The following is a 22,612-nucleotide window of genomic DNA, read 5'->3' as shown; positions in this document are numbered from 1 at the left end:
TTGCTATGTAGAACAGATTGATGACAAACTCACAGGTATTGACTTGCCTCTGCTCTGCCTCCTGAGTGCTGGGATTTAAGGGTGTGCTATACCACGCCCAGCTCTTTAAAAACAAAACAAAACAAAACAAACTATTTTAACCATGTGTGTATGTGAGTGTGTGTGTTACCCAAAGAGGCCAGAAAATGATGATGAATATCCTGGAGCTGGAGTTTCAGGTGTTTGTGAACTGGGAGCTGAACCTGGGTCCTCTGCAAGACCAGCAGTGCTCCTAACCACTGAGTCACTCCTCCAGCCCCATCTACTCTAGTCTTTGTTCCACTTTCTGTGAGCAGGCATTCCCTCTAAAGCAAGGACAAACATTCTTGTATTTTATTATTTTTAGGGAAGACACACAGTTTCACAAGAAATAATGATTTTTCTCAAACAATAGAAAAAGGGTCTTATTGAAAAATCAACTGTCCTAGATGAAAAGTCTACCCAGCAAGCACCGGGCCAGTTCTGAGAATAGAAACCAGTGTGGTGGAAGTTACCTATAGGAAGTTCAGTGCAGAGGTCTCCACAAGTCCTGATCAATTCTGTAAGGCTCCGATGGGCCAGCTCAGTGCACAGTGGGAATGAGCTCACAGACAAAGGTGCCAGTCCCTCTGACTGGGATGCAGGCTGGCTCACTCCCCAGGCGGCTGCATCTGCTTACAGAACTCATCAAACTGCTGCTGCTCCAGCTCTGTCATGACTCTGTTGAGAGCATAGATCTGAATAGAGAAACAAATACATTAGCAATGGAAGCAGCTGCCTGGACAGCTGACTAGGACAGGATGGCAGCTTTCATCCAGGGACAGAGGAGAGCAGCAATGAGGCACAGGGCTTGGTCTTTACAGGCTTGGTCTTTACCAGACAGCTACTAGGGAACAGTATGGGATCTGTTCTGGGAACTTCAGGTGTGTTAATGTGGAGTATACACTGGAGAGCCGAGGAGCTGAAAAAAGAAGAATGTCTGGGCCTCAAAGGCACTCCAGGGAGTCTGGCTTTTCACCTGCAGGCTCTAGAGAACAGCAGACATTGGTATGCAGGGACAACCTGACTATCTGTGCCATAGAAAAGATGATTGGAGGCCAGTTGGGGTGGTGGTGGAAGGAGGAATTTTCAGCTACATAGGGGGCATTTGTTGAAGTCCAGGGAGGAGGCAGTGGAAACATGACCTAGTACAGGCCACATACTAGGGAGAAAGCCTTGAAAACACTCTGACTCCCATATATATGCTACGACACACATAAATGTAGTAAGGAAGGATGTCCAGGAATAGAGAACCAGTCACAGAGTATTGTGTCCACCACCAATTTAAAAATAGAACTTGGGGCCAGAGAAATGGCTCAATGGTTAAGAGCACTTGTTCTTGCAGAGGATCTGGGTTTTCCCAGGACCCATGTGGTGGCTCACAACTGTCTGTAACTTCAGGTCCACGGAATTCTATGCCCTCTTCTGGCTTCCATGGGCACCAGGCACTCACATGGTACACAGACATGCATACAGGCAAAACACTCATAACAATAAAACTATCTTGGGAAGTAGGGGTAGGTGGACCTCTGTGAGCTTGAGGCCAGTTTGGTCTATATAGTTCTAGAACAGCCAGAGATACAGAATAGAGACCCTGTCTCAACAAAACAAAACAAAAATCTTGAGAGGCAAAAGAAGGGTAGAAGTTGGGGCCAGAGAGAGAGATGGCTCAGCAGTTAAGAATGTTGCTATTCTTACAATGGGACTGGGGTTCAATTCCTAGCACCTATGCTCCAGAGATGCACACACACATACATAAATAATAGTTTAAAAAAAGAATCTTAAAGAAAAAAAGGCTGGATGTGGTGACTCACACTTCTAATCACAGTACTTAGGAGGCAGAGGCAGACATGTTAGCTCAAGGCCAGCTTGGTCTACATAAAGTATTCTAGGCCAGTCAGGGTTATGTGGAGAGATCCAGTCTCAAACCAAAAATTAATTTGAAGCCAGATATAGTGACACAGGGCTAAAAATTCAGAAACATGCAAAATGAAGTGACTTTTTGTTATGCTATGAAATATGACTCAGAGTATATATATACACTACAGAGATAGTGAGTTTGGGACGATCGGCATAAAATTAAAGTAGTCATGTGATCATGCATATCACCAGAGTGGCATTGGGGCTTCCAAGTTACTGATCTATTTCCTTCCCCACCACTCCTCTTTCCTTCCTTCCTTCCTTTTTTTTTTTTTTTTTTTTTTTTTTTTTTTTTTTTTTTTTAAAACAAATCCTTACTAGAAGGAGTTTATTCTTCTTTAAATCATACATGATTACATTTTTTTATACTTTATAATATCTGGGACTGACAGGAACATTAAGTAGCATTCTAGAGGCCCAGTCAAAGAAGCGTAACGGTAGTAGAGAGGGGAAAGTAAGCAGGGTAAGAAATGGTTTAAGGTGTCCAGGGTATCTGAGGAGGGTGAGACTTGGGTCTGCAAGGGTTAGGGTCACAGCAGTGCTATGGTAAGTGTGGGTAAGCTACTTCAGCTCCAAATGAGCCTCCGACCCCAGTGTGCCTCTCAGCTGTCCTGCACAGCTAACTTTCTGGAAAGACGCTGTCTTTATGTCTTCCTTCCTGAGGAGGTGCTGGCACATTCCTATGGAAGATTCCATTCCATTCCAGGGAACACAAAATATCAAGGAGCTTGGGGGAAGCAAATGGCAGACTGGGGTGGGGGTGTGGCTCAGTGGTAGAGCACAGGCACATACAGGCTCTGGGTTCAAGCCCCAACACCACAGAAACAAAAACCAAGGGGCCAAAAAGTAAGAAGCACTGCTCTGACCACAGGCCTGCCCTCAGGGGGAACAGCTGGACTCTGGTTACAGCATGTATTCCAGAAAGATCCACAAAGGGTAAGGGGAAACAGTAACACCTGCCTTGGCATTTGCTCACACCTGTGCAGGCCCGCCTCAGGCTGACATGAAGCTACAGGTGCCAGCTGCTGCCAGCATGGACATCCAGCTGGACAACCCAGCAAGCAAATATGGATACAACCAGCTGGTCCTTCTAAGTCCACATGGTAAAAGCACATTGGCTGCTTGGAAGCATTTGACTCCAGGTCATGATTACTGCTGGTTATCAAATGCCTGCAGCGTGGCAGGCACTGTGGTAAGTGCTTTACCTAATTTCTATTTCCATTCCTTGTAACACTGTGAGGTAGATCCTACCACCCTCATTTTACCAAAGCAGCACCGAGGAAGTAATGTTCACAAGTATCCTTTTCCACATCACATGGGAAGAATGCATGGAAGCCAGATGCTGGTAAGGCCAGGAACAATGCCTCCACATCCAGCTTCCAGTGTGCACAGTTTGGGGGTGGGGGCTGTTTCTTACAGCACCCCTCGATCTGCCTGCTAAGGACAAAGCAATTAAGATCAACAGCTCGGGTATGGATAAAGAAGTGGCACATTTGTTCATAGAACGGAAGGCTTCTGAAATGATTACTGGAATGCATGCTCTAGGAAGGCAGAACTGTTCTGTCTAGGCAAGTCATGTGTCTCAAGTCCATAAACTCCCACCTACCCACAAGCAGCAGCTGGATATTTATTTAATAAATGGATCCAATAAACAAAGTCTGACAATATCAACTGTCAGACCAAAAGGAACAAAACACGTCTCACACTGTCAACAGGAGTGCAAGCTTCAAGAATCCTCTGGAAGCCATTTGGCAATATCTAGGAGAATTGATTGGCACCTAGTAATTCCTCTAGCAGAACATCTGACAGGAATCCTAGCACAGGTGCCAAGGGAGCAACTAAAAGGGTTGTCCACCCCCACCCCCAATGTTTGTAAAAAGCAACACTAATAACAACACCCATCACCGGGAATGGGTAAATACCCTAAATGAGGTGGTCTGGGGGCTGGAGAGAGGGCGCGGTGACTAAGCCCCCGCTGCTCTCCCAGGGGACCTCGGTTCCACTCCCAGCACTTGTGCCAGGTGGCTTATAACCACCTGTAACTCCAGCGTATCCCATGTGCTCACATGACCTCCAAGGGCACCTAAAACTCATCATGTTCACACATCTACCACACATAATGAAAAATACATCTTTAAAAATAAGGTTTATAATGTAGACACTATAAAGAACAAAGAAAACAGATTCTTAGAGTAACATGACTATCATCTCTAAAATGAAATGCAAACAAAACATACACATGCATATAATGTATTCATCTATTTGAATGACAATGCATTAAACAAAAGGGCTTTTCCACAGAGGGAGAAAAAAAAAGGTTTAAGACAAGAAACAGTCAAAGGAGACCCACATTTATAAGTGACTTTATCTTAAGAAAATTCTAGGAAAATTTGACCATACTACCAGCCACTACCAGTCTGAGAAGCTGAATACCAGGTGTTTCCTGGACTTAAATTTTTTTCAAAAACACACGCAATAAAGAGAGGCAGAAAAGAACAGCAAGCTTTTCCCTAATACTAAACATTAAAATACTTGTGTCTGGATGTGGTTCATTAGCAATGTAAACGTGTTAAAGCTTTTTATTTTTACATGATTACAAGTGTTGAGAACAAAGAAGCACACTGGTGGGCACAAAGCTTGGGCCTTTACATGGTTACAACAGACACTTAAAAAAACCTGCTGCTGCTGCTGTTCTCAGTGGTGGTGATGGGGTGTGTGTGTGTGCGTGCGCGAGTGCGTGCACACAAGCACATGCCACAGCAAGTGTGGAGGTCAATTTTATGTAGACCTATTCTTTCATCTATGTATGGATTCTGAGGAGCAGACTCTGGTTGTCAAGTAAGGACTGTCACCATCCCGCCCACCAACTAGCTACTTTGTGCACCAAATGCACAAGTGTACTGGGTCACAGGTCACACTGGTACTTCATGCATTCCCCTTCAATCATTTGTTCATATTCTCCTCCCACTCTGATCCCTCTCTCTTTTCCTGCATTCCTCAGATCTCAAAAGCTCTGTGCCAGGAGTCATCTGAAGACTGGTACAGGTTGGGATTCTGACACTAACTTGGTGTGTGTCTCTGGGTTTCCACTTCACTATTTGGGACCTGGATGGACTCTCTACCTCTGGAGGGACCAATGCCTGGGGACAAGTAGGGACCCCTAGTAAAGTTTTCTCTGTTGTTTTTTTTTCTTCCAGCACCTTCTCCAGCTGATTCAGGCATTCAGAGCTCCCTCGTAGACTCACCTCGGCTCTTTGTCTTTGCTTCAGCTCCTGCTGGGCAGATTTCTGTTTAGCCTTCTCTACTCTGAAGGCAGGTTCTTTAACTTTGGATTTTTCTTTCCGGGCAGGTGGATCCATGGTTTGGTTTCTTAATGCTTCTTGATCAGCTCTGACCTGATGGTATAAAAGAGAGAGAGAGAGAAAGAGAGAGAGAGAGAGAGAGACAGACAGACAGACACAGAGAGAGAGAGAGAGACAGAGAGAGAGAGAACCGCTTGCTAGTCTTTCTCCAAACTCCCTAGCTTAGCAGGTGAGGCAGGGTGCCCTGAGTCCCACTGCCAGCACCTTGCTGTGCGTTCCTAGTCGAGTCTCCTCACTTCTGAGTCTCAGTTTCCTGCACAATGGGACAGCAGTCATTTCCTGGTCATTTCCCTACCAACCCCGGGTGAGCAGCAGATGAGAAGGCCCGAGAAAGCAGCTTCAACCCGGGGGCGTACGGTAGGGCCGGGTCTCAGAGGCCGAGGGGCAAGCCACTCGGTCCGCGGCAGCCCCCACAGCCAGCCCCGCCCGCCCGCCCGCCAGGCCCCTCCGCAGCAAGATGGCGGCTCGGGGGTCCGCGCTTCCTTACCCGGCCTCGGGCTCCCGAACTCCGCCACGTCGCAGACAAGCCCCCACGCGGGGTTCACTCTAGCCTCCCCCTTCCGCGGGACCGCAGCGCCCAGCCCCGCTGCCCTTGGACTGGGCGGGCCGCGCCGGGGAGGGCGGGGCCGCGCCTGAGGTGTTCCTCCCGCAGAAGTCACTGCGCAGGCGCAGCGAGCACACCTGGGCGTGGCCGGACCAGGAGGGGAGGGATCGGAGGCGGGTAGGGCGGGGCCTGGGGCAGGAGGGGCGGGGCCTTGGGCAGGGACATTCTTACAAGTAACCAAAGCTTTTCCTGGCTTCTAGTTTCTGGGACAACTGCGAGGCTTTGAAAGGGAAAATCTGATTCCTGTGGTTGAAATTGGGTAGCACTGGAATTCTGAGCATCAAGTTCTAAATCAAGAAAGTCAGGATTGCTGGTTGTTCCTTCCTGATTTATATAGATCTATAAGGAGGATCAAATGAGATCCTGTAGGCCACAGTGCTTTGAAAGCTTTGGAAAAAATGATCTATCTGTCCATCGTCTGCCTACCTGCTTGCCTATCTATTTTAAAATACAGGGCCCCTAGGCGGGCCTGGTGGTGCACACCTTTAATCCTAGAACTGAGAAGGGGGAGGCACAAGGATCTCTATGAATTGGAGACCAACTTGATCTACACAATGAGTTTCAGGCCAACCAAGCTACACAGTGAGACCCTGTCTCAACAAAACAAAACAAATTCAGGTCCCTAAGTCTGTGATAGGCAAGCCCTCTGATTACTGAGCTATACCCTCAGCCTGACGGAAATTGTATTAGTTAGGTGTTTCATTGCTGTAAATAGACACCATGACCAACTCTTATAAAGGACATTTGATTGGGGCTGGCTTACTGGTTCTGAGGTTCAGTCCATTATCATGGCAAGAAGCATGGAGTGGTGCTGGAGGCCAGAAGAGGGTATAGAATCCCCTGGAACTGAAGTTAAAGATGGTTATGAGCTGCCATGTGGGTGCTGGGACCAAACCCAGATCCTCACAAGAGCCACAAGTGCTCTTAACCCTTGAGCCATCTCTCTACAACTTGTTATGAAGGCAAACAGGAAAAGACTCTCCCACATGGCTAGAAAGCCCAACCCACAAGGCCACACCTCTTAATAGTGCCACTCCCAGAGCCAAGCATATTCAAACCACCACAGGAATCATGACAGAAGTATATTCAGCCAACACACACACACAACTGTGCACAAGGCGGAAGGAGAGCGAGAAGGAGGGGGAGAAACAGCCCACGGACAATCACGAGGTTATAAATTAAAACTTGTAGCTATCGTTTTCATTTGTTATATTAGTAGGAAGTGTCTAGAGGAGAAGGAGGAAGAGCCAGAGCAATAACAATAGATACTTCCCTTTAGCTTCCTCTATTCTAGGCAATATTCTGAGAGCATTGCATTATTAAGTTCCCTATTCCTCATTAAGACACGTGTACCAACATGGTTTCTAAACAGGAACAGGCATGGAAAAGTAAAGTGTCTAAGGTTACCCAGCTAGTAAGTGCTAAACAAGCATTTTAGACAGGGCTCAGAAGACACTTGGCTCTGGAGACATATTCAGACCTGCTTTTTCTCTCTCTGTCACCGGAATCCTAGCATTCCAACGGGAGAGGCAAATGGATCGTTGTATATCTAAGGCCAGCCTGGTCTACCTAGCAAATGCCAGACCTGCCAGGGCTACGCCCAGTGGGAAACCTACATGGACACTGAAGGGCTTTCCAACTAAGTTTGAGTTGTTATATTCTCTTCAGAGGCCAATTCTGCACTGGAGCTCAAAACCTTAAAAATGGGCACAGTCACACGAGTATGCACACATGTGCACACACACATAAACACATGCATTGCTGCATGCTTCCATTCTTATAAGGTATCCAAATTAGTCAAATTCTTAAGAAACAATGTGGTTGCTAGGGCTTGGGGGAGGGGGAAGGAAAGTTATTGTTCAGTGGATACAGAGTTCATTTTACAAGACAAAATTCTAGAGATTTGATGCATGGCAATGCTAATACTTTTACATACAGACTTTAAAATGACTGAAATGCTGTGCCTCTAATCCCAGCTACTGGAAAAGCTGAGGCAGGAGAATCACAAGTTGGATGGCAGCCTGAGCTGCATATAGAGTGAGTTCAAGATGAGCCTAGGGCAGCTTGCTGAGAGCTTGTCTCGAAGTGGGAAGATTGGGGAAATTCAGTGGTAGAGAAGCAAAATGTAAAATGGCGAAGTGTTTTTACCCCAGTTTTTCTTTTTTAAAGATTTATTTATTTATTATATGTAAGTACACTGTAGCTGTCTTCAGACGCACCAGAAGAGGGCATCAGATCCCATTCCAGATTGTTGTGAGCCACCATGTGGTTGCTGGGAATTGGACTCAGGACCTCTGGAAGTGCAGTGCTGAGACATCTCCCAGCCCTTACCTCAGTTTTTAAAAATTGACTCCAACCATTGTTAAGCAATTTCACTTTTACGGAGTTGTCATAAGTAAATGACCAAAAGGCTGGTTTACAGAGTGAATTTCAGGACAGCTCGGGTTACACAAAAAGACCCTGTCTCAAAACAAAAACCAACAAAAAAATGGATGAAAGAGTAGCTAAAATAAAATTCAACACAACCATTGAAATAGCACAGGAGAAAGCTTTGTGACATACTAAAGTGGCTTTAGACAAGCAGATTTCCTGGAATATAATGACCAGGCCACCTAACCACTTCAGTGGGTCCAGGTGCAGTAAGAGGTTCTGTCTCAAAATAAAAGGTGGAGTTCAATTGAGGAAGACACTTGACATTGACCTCTGGCCTCTACACTCGCACACACACGCACACACACACACACACACACAGACACACACCATTGTGTTAGTATATTAAAATTTAAAAAGTCATAAAGAACATATATTGTCTAACCACAACATTTTGTTTTATAGTTTTAAAACAGAAAGTCAAAGAAGACACAACAAAATGAATACACCTTGTTTTATTAGTATGGATTACTTTTGTCTTGTTTAAGTATTTCTGTATTTTCTGAAAATTTTACAGTACATATTTATACTTCAACAACCAGGAGAACGTACAGGAGCCAAGTGCTGGGATGAGTGTTTGTAATCATAGCATCCAGGAGGACTTCAAGGGTGAGGCCACCTTGGAGTACAGGAGCAGACTACCTCAAATAAAGGAGAAAAGACGAGAAATGTTCTTTAAAATGTCAAGCGCCTCGGGGTTTGGAGAGGTGTCCAGGAAACCACAGTTATTGAGCTGGAAGTCCAGACCCCTGTCAATTAACCCCTTAAAGGGAAGTACTGTGGGGCCTGATTTTGTAAACAGGTGTACCATCACTCAAGAGACAGATGCAGGAGGATGATGAGTTTGAGGTGAGCTTGGATTATGTAGTGAGACACAGTTTGAAAACAAAACAATTAAAACTGGGGGTGGGAGGGACATAGGCAAAGGCTGAGTTACAACTGCCAACATACAGCGTGATGGGTCAGCACGTGTGATTGTTATATATGCAGGATAACTAGGAGAGAGAAGTGTTGTAAACTTCTAACACGGATGGTGATGGTGGTGATGATGATGATGATGATGATGATGATGATGTGTGTGTGTGTGTGTGGTGCCGGAGATGAAACCCAGAGTCTTGCCAGTGAGTGAATTAGTACAACCCACCACCATACCCAAAGCAAAGTGTGAGACAAGCCCTTTAGTGCAAGGGTTTTCAGAAGGAGATCTAGGAGAAGAAAAGGGTTTCTTCTGAGGAACTGTGGGAAACCTTGGGGGAGTTATGTGGTAAAGATGGCTCAGCGGTGCCTTTCCTACGGTGATCTTTAGGGATGTCCACAGGCTGAGCAGCCTGCTGAGCCTTTGCATAGAGTCTCACAAAGCTGCTGGGGCTCTACAGCTTGCTGACAAGTCTCAGCTACGCTGAAACTGACAGCGCAGCCATCAACAAGGGGCCACGGTGCAGGCCACCACTGGAGTCTGCTGGTTTCAAAGCCCGGTGTTGATGGAAAAGCACGGGGAATTTCTGAGTGACCAGTGCTTCTTTATAAAAGTCCAGGCGCATGCTTGGTGTTGCTGTGAGTACAGTCAGAAGGAAGGCAAGTCAGTTGGGAAGGGCGTAACGCATGAGGAGGGGCAGGAAGCAAGCTGGCTTGTCTGGTGTAGCTGGAGATAAAAACCATGGCTGATTGGCGGGTGTCTCAAAGCCAACCTTCTAGCATTTAGGTGGGTTTTTAAAAGTCAGTGTGCAAAGTGATGGGTTTCGTTGTGGTGTTTTCACGTGTACACATCGTTACACATTGTTCTTATCCATTCCTTTCTCCAGCATCTTCTCGAACTCCCCAGCCCCTTACTGTTCTCCCTCTTTTCCAGTGCTCCTCCCTTTGTCTTCATATTGCCTGTTATTTTACTCTCCTCCTGCCTTCTATGGTTTCTTTCTCCTCTCCCATGGTCTCTCCTTTTGACTTTCAAAACCTACGCATACACACACGCCCCTAAACGTAAATCCCACATAGGGGAAAAAACTAGTCTTGAGCCTGCCTCATTTCCCTCAACATAGTGGTCTCCAGTTGCATTTGTGAGGCTTCTAATGGACGCTGGTTGGGAAGTGAAGAGAGCAAGCCTTTGTTTTTAAGAAGGAGCAGTGGAATCAAATTGCAGGAGTCATGGTTGGAGGAAAAGAGAGTTAGTGGAAAGGCCCCTTCTTTGCTGCACCAGTAGACAGCTCCCTCGCTTTTGGGGAGCCTCTTTCTGTACTCTCGCTTTATCAGGGATGGGCAGACAGGGCGTTGCTTGTTTGTTAATAGGGACAGCCAGAGGCCATCTGTGGGGTAGAGGAACCCCTGGTGTTGAGACTCTGGTCATCAGACTAGAATATGAACTCTTTCCAGACCCATCTCTTGGGCTGTCCCTGGCACTCTTGCCCGATGTCAGATCGCCCTGCCTGTGGGAAACCCAGTGTCCCCAGCTAGGAGGCTCCAGAGCTGCCGCTCAGGAAGAAAATCCCCATCCTGAAGGTGGTGAGTTCTCTCCTTAATCTGTTTAGTTCTTTGAATTTCTCAGGATCCTCAGGTTCCGTAAGGAAATAATCTTTCTCTTTACAAAGATCGTCTTAAAGGACAAAGTGGGACAATGGTTAGCTGTCACTTAAGAGCCTCAAATCCAAGTGACAAGAGTGATGGGTGGATCCTTAGTTAATATCCTAGAAGTTATGAATACTACAGAAGGTGTGGAGTTTGGCCCCACCATCTGCTGGGTCCCGGGCTGGGCATAGGATCATTTATAGATGTGTATGTCTTCATAAATTGCTCAAAACTGGCAGGAGAATGTCTATTGGAATCTTTTTATTTTTTATTTTAATTTAGAAGCTTTAAAAATCAAACTAGTTCAAAGTTAAAATGTGGCTGATTCTGACCAAAGGAAAGTTCTTTCAACTTCTGTCCTAGGGAAAGTGCTTACTATATGAAGAATTTTGTAAGCCATTAAGAGACAATAAATCAAAGAAAAGAAATCTAAAAAATATTATTTTATTATAAAATTGATTAAAGCTTTAAAAACTTGATATATTCCACTTAAGGCAAGGTTGTAGGAAAACAAGAACTTATTTATTTATTCTTCCCTTATGTCAATTTGGTGGCAAAATTTTAAAACATTCCTATTTTAAAATTAGGAAACCCAAAGCCTAAGAGTTCAAGCAGTTTGCTTTAAGTTAGTCTCATTTTTGGAGACTACACTGTGTCCCTTAGGACTCAGCCTCCTAATTCCAGCCACCAATCCACTGTCATCTGTAACAACGTTCAACCACATGGAATTATTTCTAAAAATTCTCACAGGTCTGTGTTGGAACACTGAAGCTGTTAAAGGAGCATGTGGTGGCGTGGAAAATGTGTGTAATATCACACTCACAGAAGATGTCAGGTATCAAAGCAACAGGATGGTTTTATGTGTGGAAAAAAAATTTGTTTTTATTTTATGGGTATGTCTGCATGGATGCGTGCCCAGTGACTGTGGAGGTCAGAAGAGGGCATCGGATCCCCTGGAACTGGAGTTACAGATGCCGTTGAGCTGCTGTGTAGGTGCTGGGAACCGAACCCAGGTCCTCTGCAAGAGCAGTCAGTAGGAGCCATCTCTGCAGCTTCCCTGATTATTTTCTGATAACCAAAGTGATGGAAAAGGTGGGAAGTGGTGGAGATAATTTAGAAGTGTTCTCCTCCTCTGCATTTTCAACTTCCTCCCCAGTGTGGCGGGACAGACTATGTTTCCTGCTAACTCAGGCAATAGCAAGTGGGCGGGCAGAGCTTCACTAAGGAACTCTCTGGGTTCTCCCGCCACTACATGATTTGTATCTCTGAGCTATGACTATTCCCTTTGAGCTTAGTACACACGTATCAGGCACATTTCTCCAAGCATCTATTGCCAGTGCTTGGTGCATACGCTCTTCCTGAATCTGTCCACCGGCCTGTGAAGAAGCCCTGCCCCGACAGATTAATAACACCGCGGCACAGATACCACACAACTTTGCTAGAGATGTGGGGCTAGCGAATAGAAATAGGTAAGACCTGAGCCCAGGTCTAGTCAACTGGCACCAGTGCCTGTTTGAAGGACTTGTGCCTTTATGGTGGCGCATGATGAGGACTTTGCAGCCTTGGTTGATTGTCAACTTGAAAGGCTGTCGGGGAGGCTGGAGATATATATGGATCAGCAGTTAAGAGCACATGCTTGCTGCTCTTGCATTCACTCACTCTCTGAACACACAGCAGGCTTTCTCACAACCCCCAGCATCTCCATTAACGGGGAGCCAACACCCTCCTCATGTAGTGCACATGTCTTCCTCATATATACATACAATTAGAACATACTTTCAGAAGAAGAGTTTCTGAGTTTAGTCCCATCATCACACGAGGGTCGTGTCACAGGGAGTGGGGTAGTGGACCTGGGTTTAGAAGCACATGTCCTTGCTCCTCAGGTGGGCCATGTGTCTCAGCCCCAGTTCCTAGGTTCCTCAGCTCAGAATCATCAACCCTCTTCTGGTGTCTGTCCTAGTTCCTACGGAGAGACCAAGTCCCTCGGGTTCCTGGCTTGTCAGCTGCCTCTTCACGATCGGCTTCTTCCAGCTGCCTGCTCAGGTGTCAGGTAGGAGTTTTGGATCTTTCTCTGCCTGGGAGGTCTGACAGGGGTGAGGCATGGCTCTGGAACTTGGTTCTTCTTGGGTTCCGTTTTCTACTATCCTTCCTGGGATCGCTGTTCCCTAGGAAACCCCCTTTCTCACTCCTTCCCAAGTTGTCTCTTCAGCATCCTTCTCCGCCTCTCGTCTCCATCACACAGGCTGTGCTGGCAAGCTCAACATGGCCCCTCTCGGGGGCACAGCCAAGTTGCTCTGCCCCTTCTCGTTCTGGCCTAGCATGGTGCCCAGTGAGCTGAGGTGGTATCGGCTCGGACACTCGCCTCGCACCCAGGCTGTCTACGTGTTACGGGATGGGCAGGACAGCGATGAAGACCTGTTGCCAGAATATAAGGGCAGGACGACGCTGGTGAGGAATGATCACGAGGGGTGCTACACCCTGGAGATCAGCAATGTGACGTTCAAGGACCGGGGACTGTACCAGTGCCAGGTCTGGGTCGGAAACTCAAGTCGAGAGGACAACGTGACCCTGCAGGTGGCAGGTTAGCATGGAGGGACCGGGAGGGGGCGACATTTGTGGCAACTGCTTTGTCAGCTCGGACTTCTCCAGTCCAGTCCGTCCAACTCAGTGAAACCCTGACTGGTGTTTGGTTGTGAGGAGGGAGGAGCTTGGTCTTTGTCCGATACAGGACCTGGATAAATACAGTTGGTGACCTGTGAACTTGGCTCAGACAACAAGGGAAGCTTTCTCTCCACTACCAAGAAGCTCACAGTCAGGGCTGCAGGGGAAAATCCTCAAGGCCCAGAATTCCCAGCTGTGACAAGGATTTGCGGCACAGTCCCTTTCCGAGTTCTGAGTATTTAAAGAGCCAGAAGGCAGATACTGTTTCTCAAACTAGCTTCATTGTTTTTAGAAAAATCAGTGGACCTCAAACCCAGTCCAAGTCTCTGCATGTAGTACCATAGACCATCGCTCCAAAGACTTGTTTGTTTCTATTTTATGTGTGTGGATGTTTTGCCTGCATGTATGTCTGTGCACCACATGGGTACCTGGGGCTACCAGACCCTAGATGAGACTGTCAGATCTCCTGGGACTGGAATTAAAGACATTTGTGAGCCACCATGTGGGGGTTAGAATCAAACCTGGGTTCTCGGGAAGAGTAGCCCATGCCCTTAATCCCTGAGCCATCTCTCCAGCCCCTCATAATTTTTTGATTGTCATTTGGTTGCATACACACCCCAGAGGGATGAATTCCTTTAAAACACACAGTAGTTGGTGGATTCTTTCCTGTCATGGAGTCCTTTAGAGGGCGAGTGGTTTTCACATGGAGACTGGTGTCCAACAAAGACTTATAATTGTCCGATGCCGGCATTGTCCTGAATGGATCTTGAACTTCATTTGATTGGCTGTTCTATCCCATTGAGGTGCACCAAGCTGAGGGTAAGGGTAAGCAGGCAGGCGCTTTAGTTCTGTTAACAGCTGTGGCTGTCCATCAGAGGAGGCTGGAGGAGCGTAGGGCAAGAATTGGCTAGGATCATGCCCTGCTGGTCAGCTGGGCTGCTTTAGTCAGGCAATCTGTCCTCTTCAGTTTTAGGTTCTGAGCCTTACATCCACGTGAAGGGCTATGACGCTGGATGGATGGAGCTGGTGTGTCAATCAATGGGATGGTTCCCAGCACCATGGGCTGAGTGGAGAGACATGACGGGCAAAGCGCTGCTCTCTCTTTCGGAGGTCCACACGCTGGATGAAACTGGGCTGTTCCGAATAGCAGTGTCCAGCAGGATCAGGGACAGCGCCCTGGGAAATGTGTCCTGCACTGTCCGTAATGAGTTCCTTGACCAACAGAAGACTTCAGTCATGGTTACTGGAGGTAATGCTGGGATGCAAATAAGCTTGAGGCTTCTAAGAGGCCTGGAGGAAACCCTTCCATCAGTGGAAACTTTATAGGGAATTTTCAGGGGTAAAGAGATGGCTCAGTGGTTGGGGCACCAGGCACATACATGGTACACAGACATACATGCAAATAAAACACCCATACACATGAAATTTAAACATTTAAAATTTTTTCCCATGAATTATAATGTATTATAGCTCTAACAATGTATATTGTAACAAAAGAAAAACTCCAAAAAAAAAAAAAAAAAAAAAAAAAAAAGGAACATTTTAGAGAGATCAAAACAATGGCACAGAATCTCACAAATTATAGAGAACTATTGCCAATATTTTGGGGGTATGGCTCTCAAGACTTACATGCACATACCTCTGAGAGGTGTATGTAGCAAGCCCTGGCTGACCTGGGATTTTCTTTGTATGCCAGGCTGGTCTTGAACTCAGAGATCTGCTTGCCTCTGCCTCCCAAGTGCTGGGATCAAAGGCGTGCACCACCACTGCCTAGCCAAAGGCTGTTTTTCATCCATATCCTTAAATCTTTTTATAACTTGATTTTGGGGTGGTGTAGAATTTCACTGTGTGCCTATAGGTTAAGACAAATTAACCAAAGGCTGTGTCTGGAAATCCACATGCCTTGCAATCCCCCACCCCTTGTGTTACAACCATTGAAACAGTGTATGTGATCACACCTGTCTGGGAGCCGATTCAGAATCACATTCTAAGAAAGTGGAATTGCTGGGTTAAAAGGTGTGACACTTTGAAAGATCCTTAAAATATGGGGTCATGTGATAAAATGAGTTGGTAGAGCATCCTACGGGATATCTGCTGTCCCCTTCTTTATTCCTCCCTCTACACCCTCCTCCTCTTCCTAGCTGATAAGAGTTTAAGGTGACTTCTTTAAGTCCTTCCCCTTCCCCAAGTCCCAGGGAGTTAGGACTCTTAGCATCTCCATTTTACAGATGGGTTAAACTGGGTTGGGAGAGGCTGGGTCTCTTGCCTAAAGCCACCCAAAGGTTGAACGAGGACATCTAGCCAGCTGGGACTCCCCACCACTTACCACAGCTTCATCCCTTTCCTGCCTTACCTGCTGGGATCCCAGCCCTCAGTCCCACACAGGGCACTTTTCTTGCCTGCCTGCTGTGGTCCATAGATGATGGTGGGGCACAGAGGCTGTCCTGAAGCACGCTGTTGCAGCTGATTCTGTGGCTGCTACCAAAAGGAGGAGAAGGGAGATGTATGAGGGATTGTTGGCCATTATTAAGGAGCACAGGACTGTGAGGTCCTTGGGAGTACGTGTCCATGGAGTTAGAGGACAGGTCAGCTTGTGGTTGAGAAGCCTTCATGAAATATGAGCACCCCATTTCTTTTTGTCACCCAGAGTTTGAATTCCCAACAGAAGCAAAGAGTCTCATTAGTCTTGGCAGGGCTCTTCCTAGAGGCAATGGTGGGGGCAGCAGGATGTGCCTGGGCCATCTGTCCTTCGAGGCAGGGAGCTGCTCTCAGATGTCCCCCTGTGTGTGGTCATTGGTGGTCTCTGTTTCAGCCCGAGATCCAGGAAGTCTGTCCTCTCCAGCAGTGGCTCTTTCTGTGGTCTTGCCCATCTTGGGGCTTCTCATCCTTCTTGGCATTTGGCTCATCTGTAAACAAAAAAAATCAAAAGGTACCTTGGTGGTAAAGGAACTGTGGGCACGGGGGTGGGGTGGTGGTGGTGGGATGAATGTGACATTTGCTGCAGGTGCGAGACAATGGGGACACACATGGCAAAGGGAATGGAGTAAGCTGTGGAGAGGCTCTGAGTAGAGCGGTGAATTCTCAGCCTTTGAGAAATTATATCTGAACCAACCCTGGCGGCTTTCTAATTAACTAAAAATTAGAGCCTTCTAATCAGGAAATCCAATTATATTCATTTGGATAAAACCCTCCTTTAAAGTGGTTGCATGCCTCGGGATCTTAATTGCAAAGGATTTGGGAAGTTACATAACCCAACACTTTCTCCCCATCTGATGGTGTGGAGACTGTGATCTTTTCAAATGGCTGTATTGGCAAGGGGGTCAGTGCTATTCAGACAACTCAGACCATGTTTAGGCAACAACATGTATTAGAAAAAGTGCTTCCTACGCTGAGCTCACTCTCTCTTCTCTCCCCTTCTAGAGAAGTTGCTCTATGAACAAGTGATGGAGGTAGGTAAGTGTCCTGAGAAGAGGTCAGAGATGTACTTTTGTTTTGTTGATTTCTGTATCTCTAGTGTTCACAGAACGAAACTTTGTCCCTGAAAGTTTTGTCAACCTCTGTTTGTATTGATGGAGGAACCCAGTCTTTCTCCTAAAAGAGATGGCAAAGCAGGCAATGGGGACATCCTACCCAGAATCATGCTTTGACCTGTGCTCTTCAGCTACTGTGCTGAGAAGAGACCAGAGGAGTAAGACGAGACATGGGAAACGAATTGGGTTTCCATTTTTTGTTGTTCAAAACAAAGATGACAGGCCAGATCAGGTGAGGTGGAGCCGAAGATGGCAGAGTTGGGCAGTTCAAGGGCTGATAATACCAACAGGGACTCAGGACCCTCCACAGAAATGGCCAGGAATCTCACTTGCTTTCTCTTTTCTTTCTCTAGAAAATCTTCTAGAAGACCATGCCAAAGAAAAAGGTATGTTCAGAGTGTGAGACAGGGAACAAACACACATTCTTTCTACTTACAGTAAATACTGGCAGTCCTTCCATAGTACAGAATGCAGTTTCCAGGGTCAAGGGGCTGTGGAGTTGGTGGCAGTGGGTGAGGAGATGCCAGTAACCCAAATGCATGGGTCTGGGTCATCATGTGTTTTCTTCACCAGTCCTTGTGCCAATCATTTTAAAAGAAGAGCTGCATGTGACTGAAACATGAACAAGTTCACATAGGATGCATGAGAATCTCAGGAATCTATATGACCTTGACATGGAGAAAGGCAATATGGTGCCATGGAAGGACCACAGGCTCTGGGGTCAGCGGTACTTGACTCTGCCACATCTTGGCCTTGAGTAATTCGGTCTTGTCTGGAGCTCTGGACTCCTCATCTGTAATAGGGGGATAGTAAGTTCTCAGTGTTAAAAGAGAAACCTTTCCAATGGTCTGTTATGGGGCCTGGGCCCCTTTTCCTCAATGCCATGCCATCATCATTAATTGAATAAACGTGTGCTGGGACCCACCAAGGGCAAATGTCAACAGTCTTGCTGAGAAGGCACATCCCCGGCTTGATGGCTCATAGTTGAGTGGTGTTAGGCTCTGTGCCTCACCCCGTATCTCTCCATCACTGCTACAGTCATGCTGGTTGTTCTGACCAAGAGAACAAGGGGGCAGTGTTGTGTGGTGGCAGGGGACACTGTCTCAGAAATCAGACAGCTTGAGTTGGAATCCTGCCTCCATGGCCAATTGCTAGCTAGATGACTTTGAGAAAATTTCATGTCCTTCTGAGCCTCAGCTCACTCTCTGCAAAGCAGAAACAATAATTTGATGCTTGTCACTGTTAAGAGGTTCCATGTCAAACTCTGTAAGAGCAGGACACACTGAGTGGAAGCACTTAGTTGTGAGTGACAGCCGTCAATCCTAAGCTCCTGAGAAGTGAGAAACTATGACATAGTCAGTGTCACTGTTCCAAGCCCAAGAACCTGCCTTGAGTCTAGCCCTAAGCTGTTTTGGAGCCTCTCAGATGCATAGCTTTAATATTCTTTGGCAGGGATAATGCTAGGCAGGGGAACACATGGGCCAGGTGGGCCCTCTAAAGAAACCAGAGCACTCTTGCAAAGCATCGGAAGTATATAAATATTTCAGACGTCCTGAGATCCTGACTTGTGGGAACGGTTACTTTGGAGAACTGCTCTAGAGAATTATAAAGGCATACAAGGCGGTCAGTGCTGGGCCTTTAGCTAGGTTTACACCTTAGGTACTGTAACCAGAAGTCTATAAAAAGGCTTGAGTAAGGCATACACACATACTCATGAGTGTGTGTGTGCACGTACACACAAGTGCACACACTTGTGCATGTGTGTTTGCACATGCACATGCAAATATGGCAACAGATGGAGGAAGTGAGACCAGACAGATACAAATGGAAAGAGGAAGGGAAGTCTGGGGCAGCTCACCATCGGGAAAGTGGTACAAGCTCCCCTGGGCTCCTGAGTCTGACCTTTGGAACCAGGGGTTGGATAGGGTTGGAAAGAGTTGGAAGCAACCCCTTACTTTGTGGGGTGGTGGAATAGTAGGCCTTCCAGGGCTGCAGAGACAAAGGGACAGGCTCTGGTTGCTCATTCTCCTCTCTGTCTCTCTCTGGTTTTCAGGAAGACTCCACAAAGCCCTCAGTAAGTTTTTGCTGAGTTCTATTGCACCACCTTCTTTCTGCTGCCATCTCTGTGGCAGGCTGAGTGTCCTTTCTGCTGACGTCACTGCTGACATCTCTGCTGTGGGCTGAGTGACTCATTTCATTATTTGGGCAGGGGGAACAGAGTAATTTGAACCACGGGTTTCCTGACTCTTCACAGCCCCTTTGCCAATGCTCTCTGTTTCTCTTTCCTGCGTATCACTTACATAGCCTCTAAATGGGAACTATTTTACCAAAGATGTGTGTCTTTTAAGCTGAAGCCATCTGGAAGTCCTTTATATCCAGGCTTAGTATCCCCTGAGGCAGAATCTACAACAGTTGAGTCTCTACTTGAATCTGACACAGCCTCTGAATTCTCAGTCACTTCGTCTTTGGGAACTGATTTTTGACATTTTATAACAACCCTACCTCAAAAACAAAACAAAAAAAAAAAAAAAAAAAAAACCTGAGAAAACAAATAAACCTGAGGCATGTGACATATTTATGTATTTTACATAGAGAAAATATACATGCTAAAAAGAGCTAATAAGGATTGGGTGATAGTTTTAACTAAACTTGTATTTTATTCTATAATGTCTTCACACCCTTATTTTGTCACCTACAGGTGTGACATGCAGTATTTATTAGGCCTGTAGATAAGATTTACCTCAGAGGTTAAAGAGAACTGTTTGGTCTTCCAGAGGTTCTGAGTTCAATTCCAGCAACCACATGGTGGCTCACAACCATCTGTAATGAGATCTGGTGTTTTCTTCTGGCCTGCAGGCATACATGCAAGCAGAACACCATACATACATACATACATACATACATACATACATACATACATATATATATATATATATATATATATATATATATATATATATACTTGCTAAAAAAGATGTTTGGCTCACATAGAAATTTGGGGATCATCTGTCATGTCTCTGGGGATCCCCCAGGCCATAGCTGGGAGCTGTCATCAGTGCAGACAACATTATGGGGAAGTCCTAGGACATCTAATGTGCTGGGTTTGAGGGACTAAAGCATTGTGAGAGGGTAATTGTCCTTGTTCTGATGTGTCCAACTGTTTTTATTCTTCAGAGAAACTCCGGAGTGAACTGAGTAAGTGGCCTGTGTTTTTATCACATCCGTACTGTTTTCTCTCTTGCCCAGTAAGTGCAGAGGCAGACCGCTCACACCCTGTTTCTTCTTCCCCAGAGTTGAAAAGAGCCGCCGCCAATGCAGGTGAGATGCCTTTTCCCGGGTTTCAGCTCTGCTTTCTGGGCAGTCTCCATTTCTCCTGAGCTTTAAGAACTCCCTTCTTTGCCTTTCAGGCTGGAGAAGAGCCCGGCTGCATTTTGGTAAGTTAATAACCAGTCCTCATTTCCTAGTTCAGCCTTCTCAAACTCTGCCACTTAGGTTTCATCCTGTTCCGTCTGGATGCAGACTGCACATTCATCAGTGTCATTATCATCACCACTACTGTCACTGCGTAGCATAGCTGGATCAAACCTGTGATTTTCCTTGGCTTCCCTCAAAGGACTGTGGCACAGGACATATATAAGTCAAATAACCCCTCTCCTCCCCAAGTTGCTTTTGGTCATGGTGTTTCATCACAGCAACAGTGACCCAACTAACCTAAGTGAGAAGGGAACAGTTCACAGTTAATCATCAGGCAAAGCCAAGGCAGGAAAGTGGAGGCAGGAACTGAAACAGAGACCATTGGGGAATAAATTCTGCTCACTAGCTTGCTCCCTATGGCACCTTCAGCCTTTCTTATACAGGCAGAAACATCTGCCTAGGGATGACATCACCCATAATGGGCTGAGCATCATCACATCGACCATTAATCAAGAAAACGAACCCAGTAGCAAGCTAAGCTGATAGAGGCATTTTCTTAACTGCATTTCTCACTTCCCAGATTACTCCAGCTCGGTGGGTCTCAACTTTCCTAATGGTGCAACCCTTTAATTCAGTTCCTCAAGTTGTGGTAACCCCCAGCCATAAAATTATTTTCATTGCTACTTTATAACTGTAGTTTTGCTATTGTTACTAATTGTGACTAATTGTGATGTAAATATACGATATGAAGGATATCTGATGTGTGACTCCCCAAGGAGTCGTAACTCTACCTGTAATCAGGTTGACATAAGAAAAAAAACAACAAACAAACAAACAAACAAATCTAACTAACTAAGGCAATGTCTAACAACCACGTCTAGGTTTTTGTTTTTGTTTTGATTGTTTTGGCTTTTTGGGACAGAGTCTAATGTAGTGCTGCTGGTGGTTTCGAACTCTCTATGTAGCTAAGGGTGACCTGTGCTACTGATGCTCCAGACACCACCAAGCACTGAAGTGGGTTACCCTGCCTGTCTTATGTAGTGCTGAAGGTGGAGCCTAAGACTTCAGCATTCTGCTTGCATGCTAGAGGTCTAGTACACATGTAGAGGAGGCCGGGAGAAAGCCATAAATTAAAACAGATTAATGATAGGTTGTGGACCTCCAGAGTATTCTCCCCTGTGAGTCTACTGGAAGAGTCCTCAAAACATAAATCTCTCTTCTCACCTCTCTCTGACTCTCGGCAGTGGCAGTGACCCTGGACCCCAACACAGCACACCCCAAACTCATCCTGTCTGAGGATCGGAGATGCGTGAGGCTCGGCGACAGGAAGCGGCTTGTTCCTGACAACCCAGAGAGGTTTGATTTTGTTGTCAGCGTCCTGGGCTCCGAGTACTTCACAACCGGCTGTCACTACTGGGAAGTATACGTGGGCGAGAAGACCAAATGGATTCTTGGAGTGTGTAGCGAGTCTGTGAGCAGGAAAGGGAAGGTCACGGCCTCGCCTGCCAATGGCCACTGGCTTGTGCGACAGAGCAGTGGGAATATGTATGAAGCTCTCACGTCCCCGCAGACCTCTTTCCGCCTCAAAGAGTCCCCAAAGTGTGTGGGGATTTTCTTGGACTATGAAGCCGGCATCATCTCCTTCTACAATGTGACCGATAAGTCACACATCTTCACTTTTACCCACAGTTTCTCAAGCCCGCTCCGCCCTTTCTTTGAGCCTTGTCTTCACGATGAGGGGAAAAACACGGCACCTCTAATTATTTGTACTGAGCTTCAGAAATCAGAGGAATTGATTGTCCCCAAACAAGAAGAAAAAGGCTGTGCTAATGGGGACGTGTCCCTGAATGTGAATCCATCCTTACTCTCACCTCAGGGTTCTGAGCTTTTCCCATTAAACGATACCTGGCCCTCTAACCTTGGCCCTGCCCTGCAGGGGCTCAAGGTTCCGTCTTTGTAGGGCTGTGCCCCGGGCTTCATTTTCCGAACATCCAGCCTGGCACCCTATACTCAGGCCCTGGCCCAGCACCTGTCTCTTCTTCAGCACCTCATCTCCTCGACTCCAATCCAGATCC

General features: G+C 46.4%; 2 protein-coding genes across 2 annotated transcripts; one reads left to right on the top strand and one right to left on the bottom strand.

Moving 5' to 3' along the window:
- Positions 1–375: 375 nt before the first annotated feature.
- On the bottom strand, positions 376–5,975 carry SVBP (small vasohibin binding protein). Its single transcript, XM_080921450.1, has 3 exons — positions 5,827–5,975; positions 5,223–5,372; positions 376–755 (listed from the first exon to the last, which is right to left on the bottom strand). The coding sequence occupies exons 2-3, from the start codon at positions 5,334–5,336 to the stop codon at positions 669–671; spliced, it is 201 nt and encodes a 66-aa protein (XP_080777576.1). The 5' UTR covers positions 5,337–5,372; positions 5,827–5,975; the 3' UTR covers positions 376–668.
- On the top strand, positions 5,797–22,497 carry ERMAP (erythroblast membrane associated protein (Scianna blood group); the record flags this gene model as incomplete). Its single annotated transcript, XM_080921237.1, has 12 exons — positions 5,797–5,854; positions 12,893–12,982; positions 13,175–13,513; positions 14,561–14,842; positions 16,406–16,522; positions 17,014–17,046; positions 17,477–17,509; positions 19,177–19,197; positions 20,298–20,318; positions 20,415–20,441; positions 20,531–20,557; positions 21,782–22,497. The coding sequence occupies 12 exons, from the start codon at positions 5,797–5,799 to the stop codon at positions 22,495–22,497; spliced, it is 1,764 nt and encodes a 587-aa protein (XP_080777363.1).
- Positions 22,498–22,612: the final 115 nt, after the last annotated feature.

The sequence above is a fragment of the Micromys minutus genome (genome assembly GCF_963924665.1).
Source record: "Micromys minutus genome assembly, chromosome: 9".
In the NCBI taxonomy this organism is placed as follows: Eukaryota; Metazoa; Chordata; class Mammalia; order Rodentia; family Muridae; genus Micromys; species Micromys minutus.
This window is presented reverse-complemented; position numbering and strand designations above follow the sequence as displayed.

Coding starts and splice junctions, on each gene's coding strand:
- SVBP (XM_080921450.1), bottom strand. CDS start 5,336: ATGGATCCACCTGCCCGGAAAGAAAAATCCAAAGTTAAAGAACCTGCC. Junction 756..5,222: donor AGCAAAGACAAAGAGCCGAG/GTGAGTCTACGA, acceptor TTCTCTATTCAG/ATCTATGCTCTCAACAGAGT.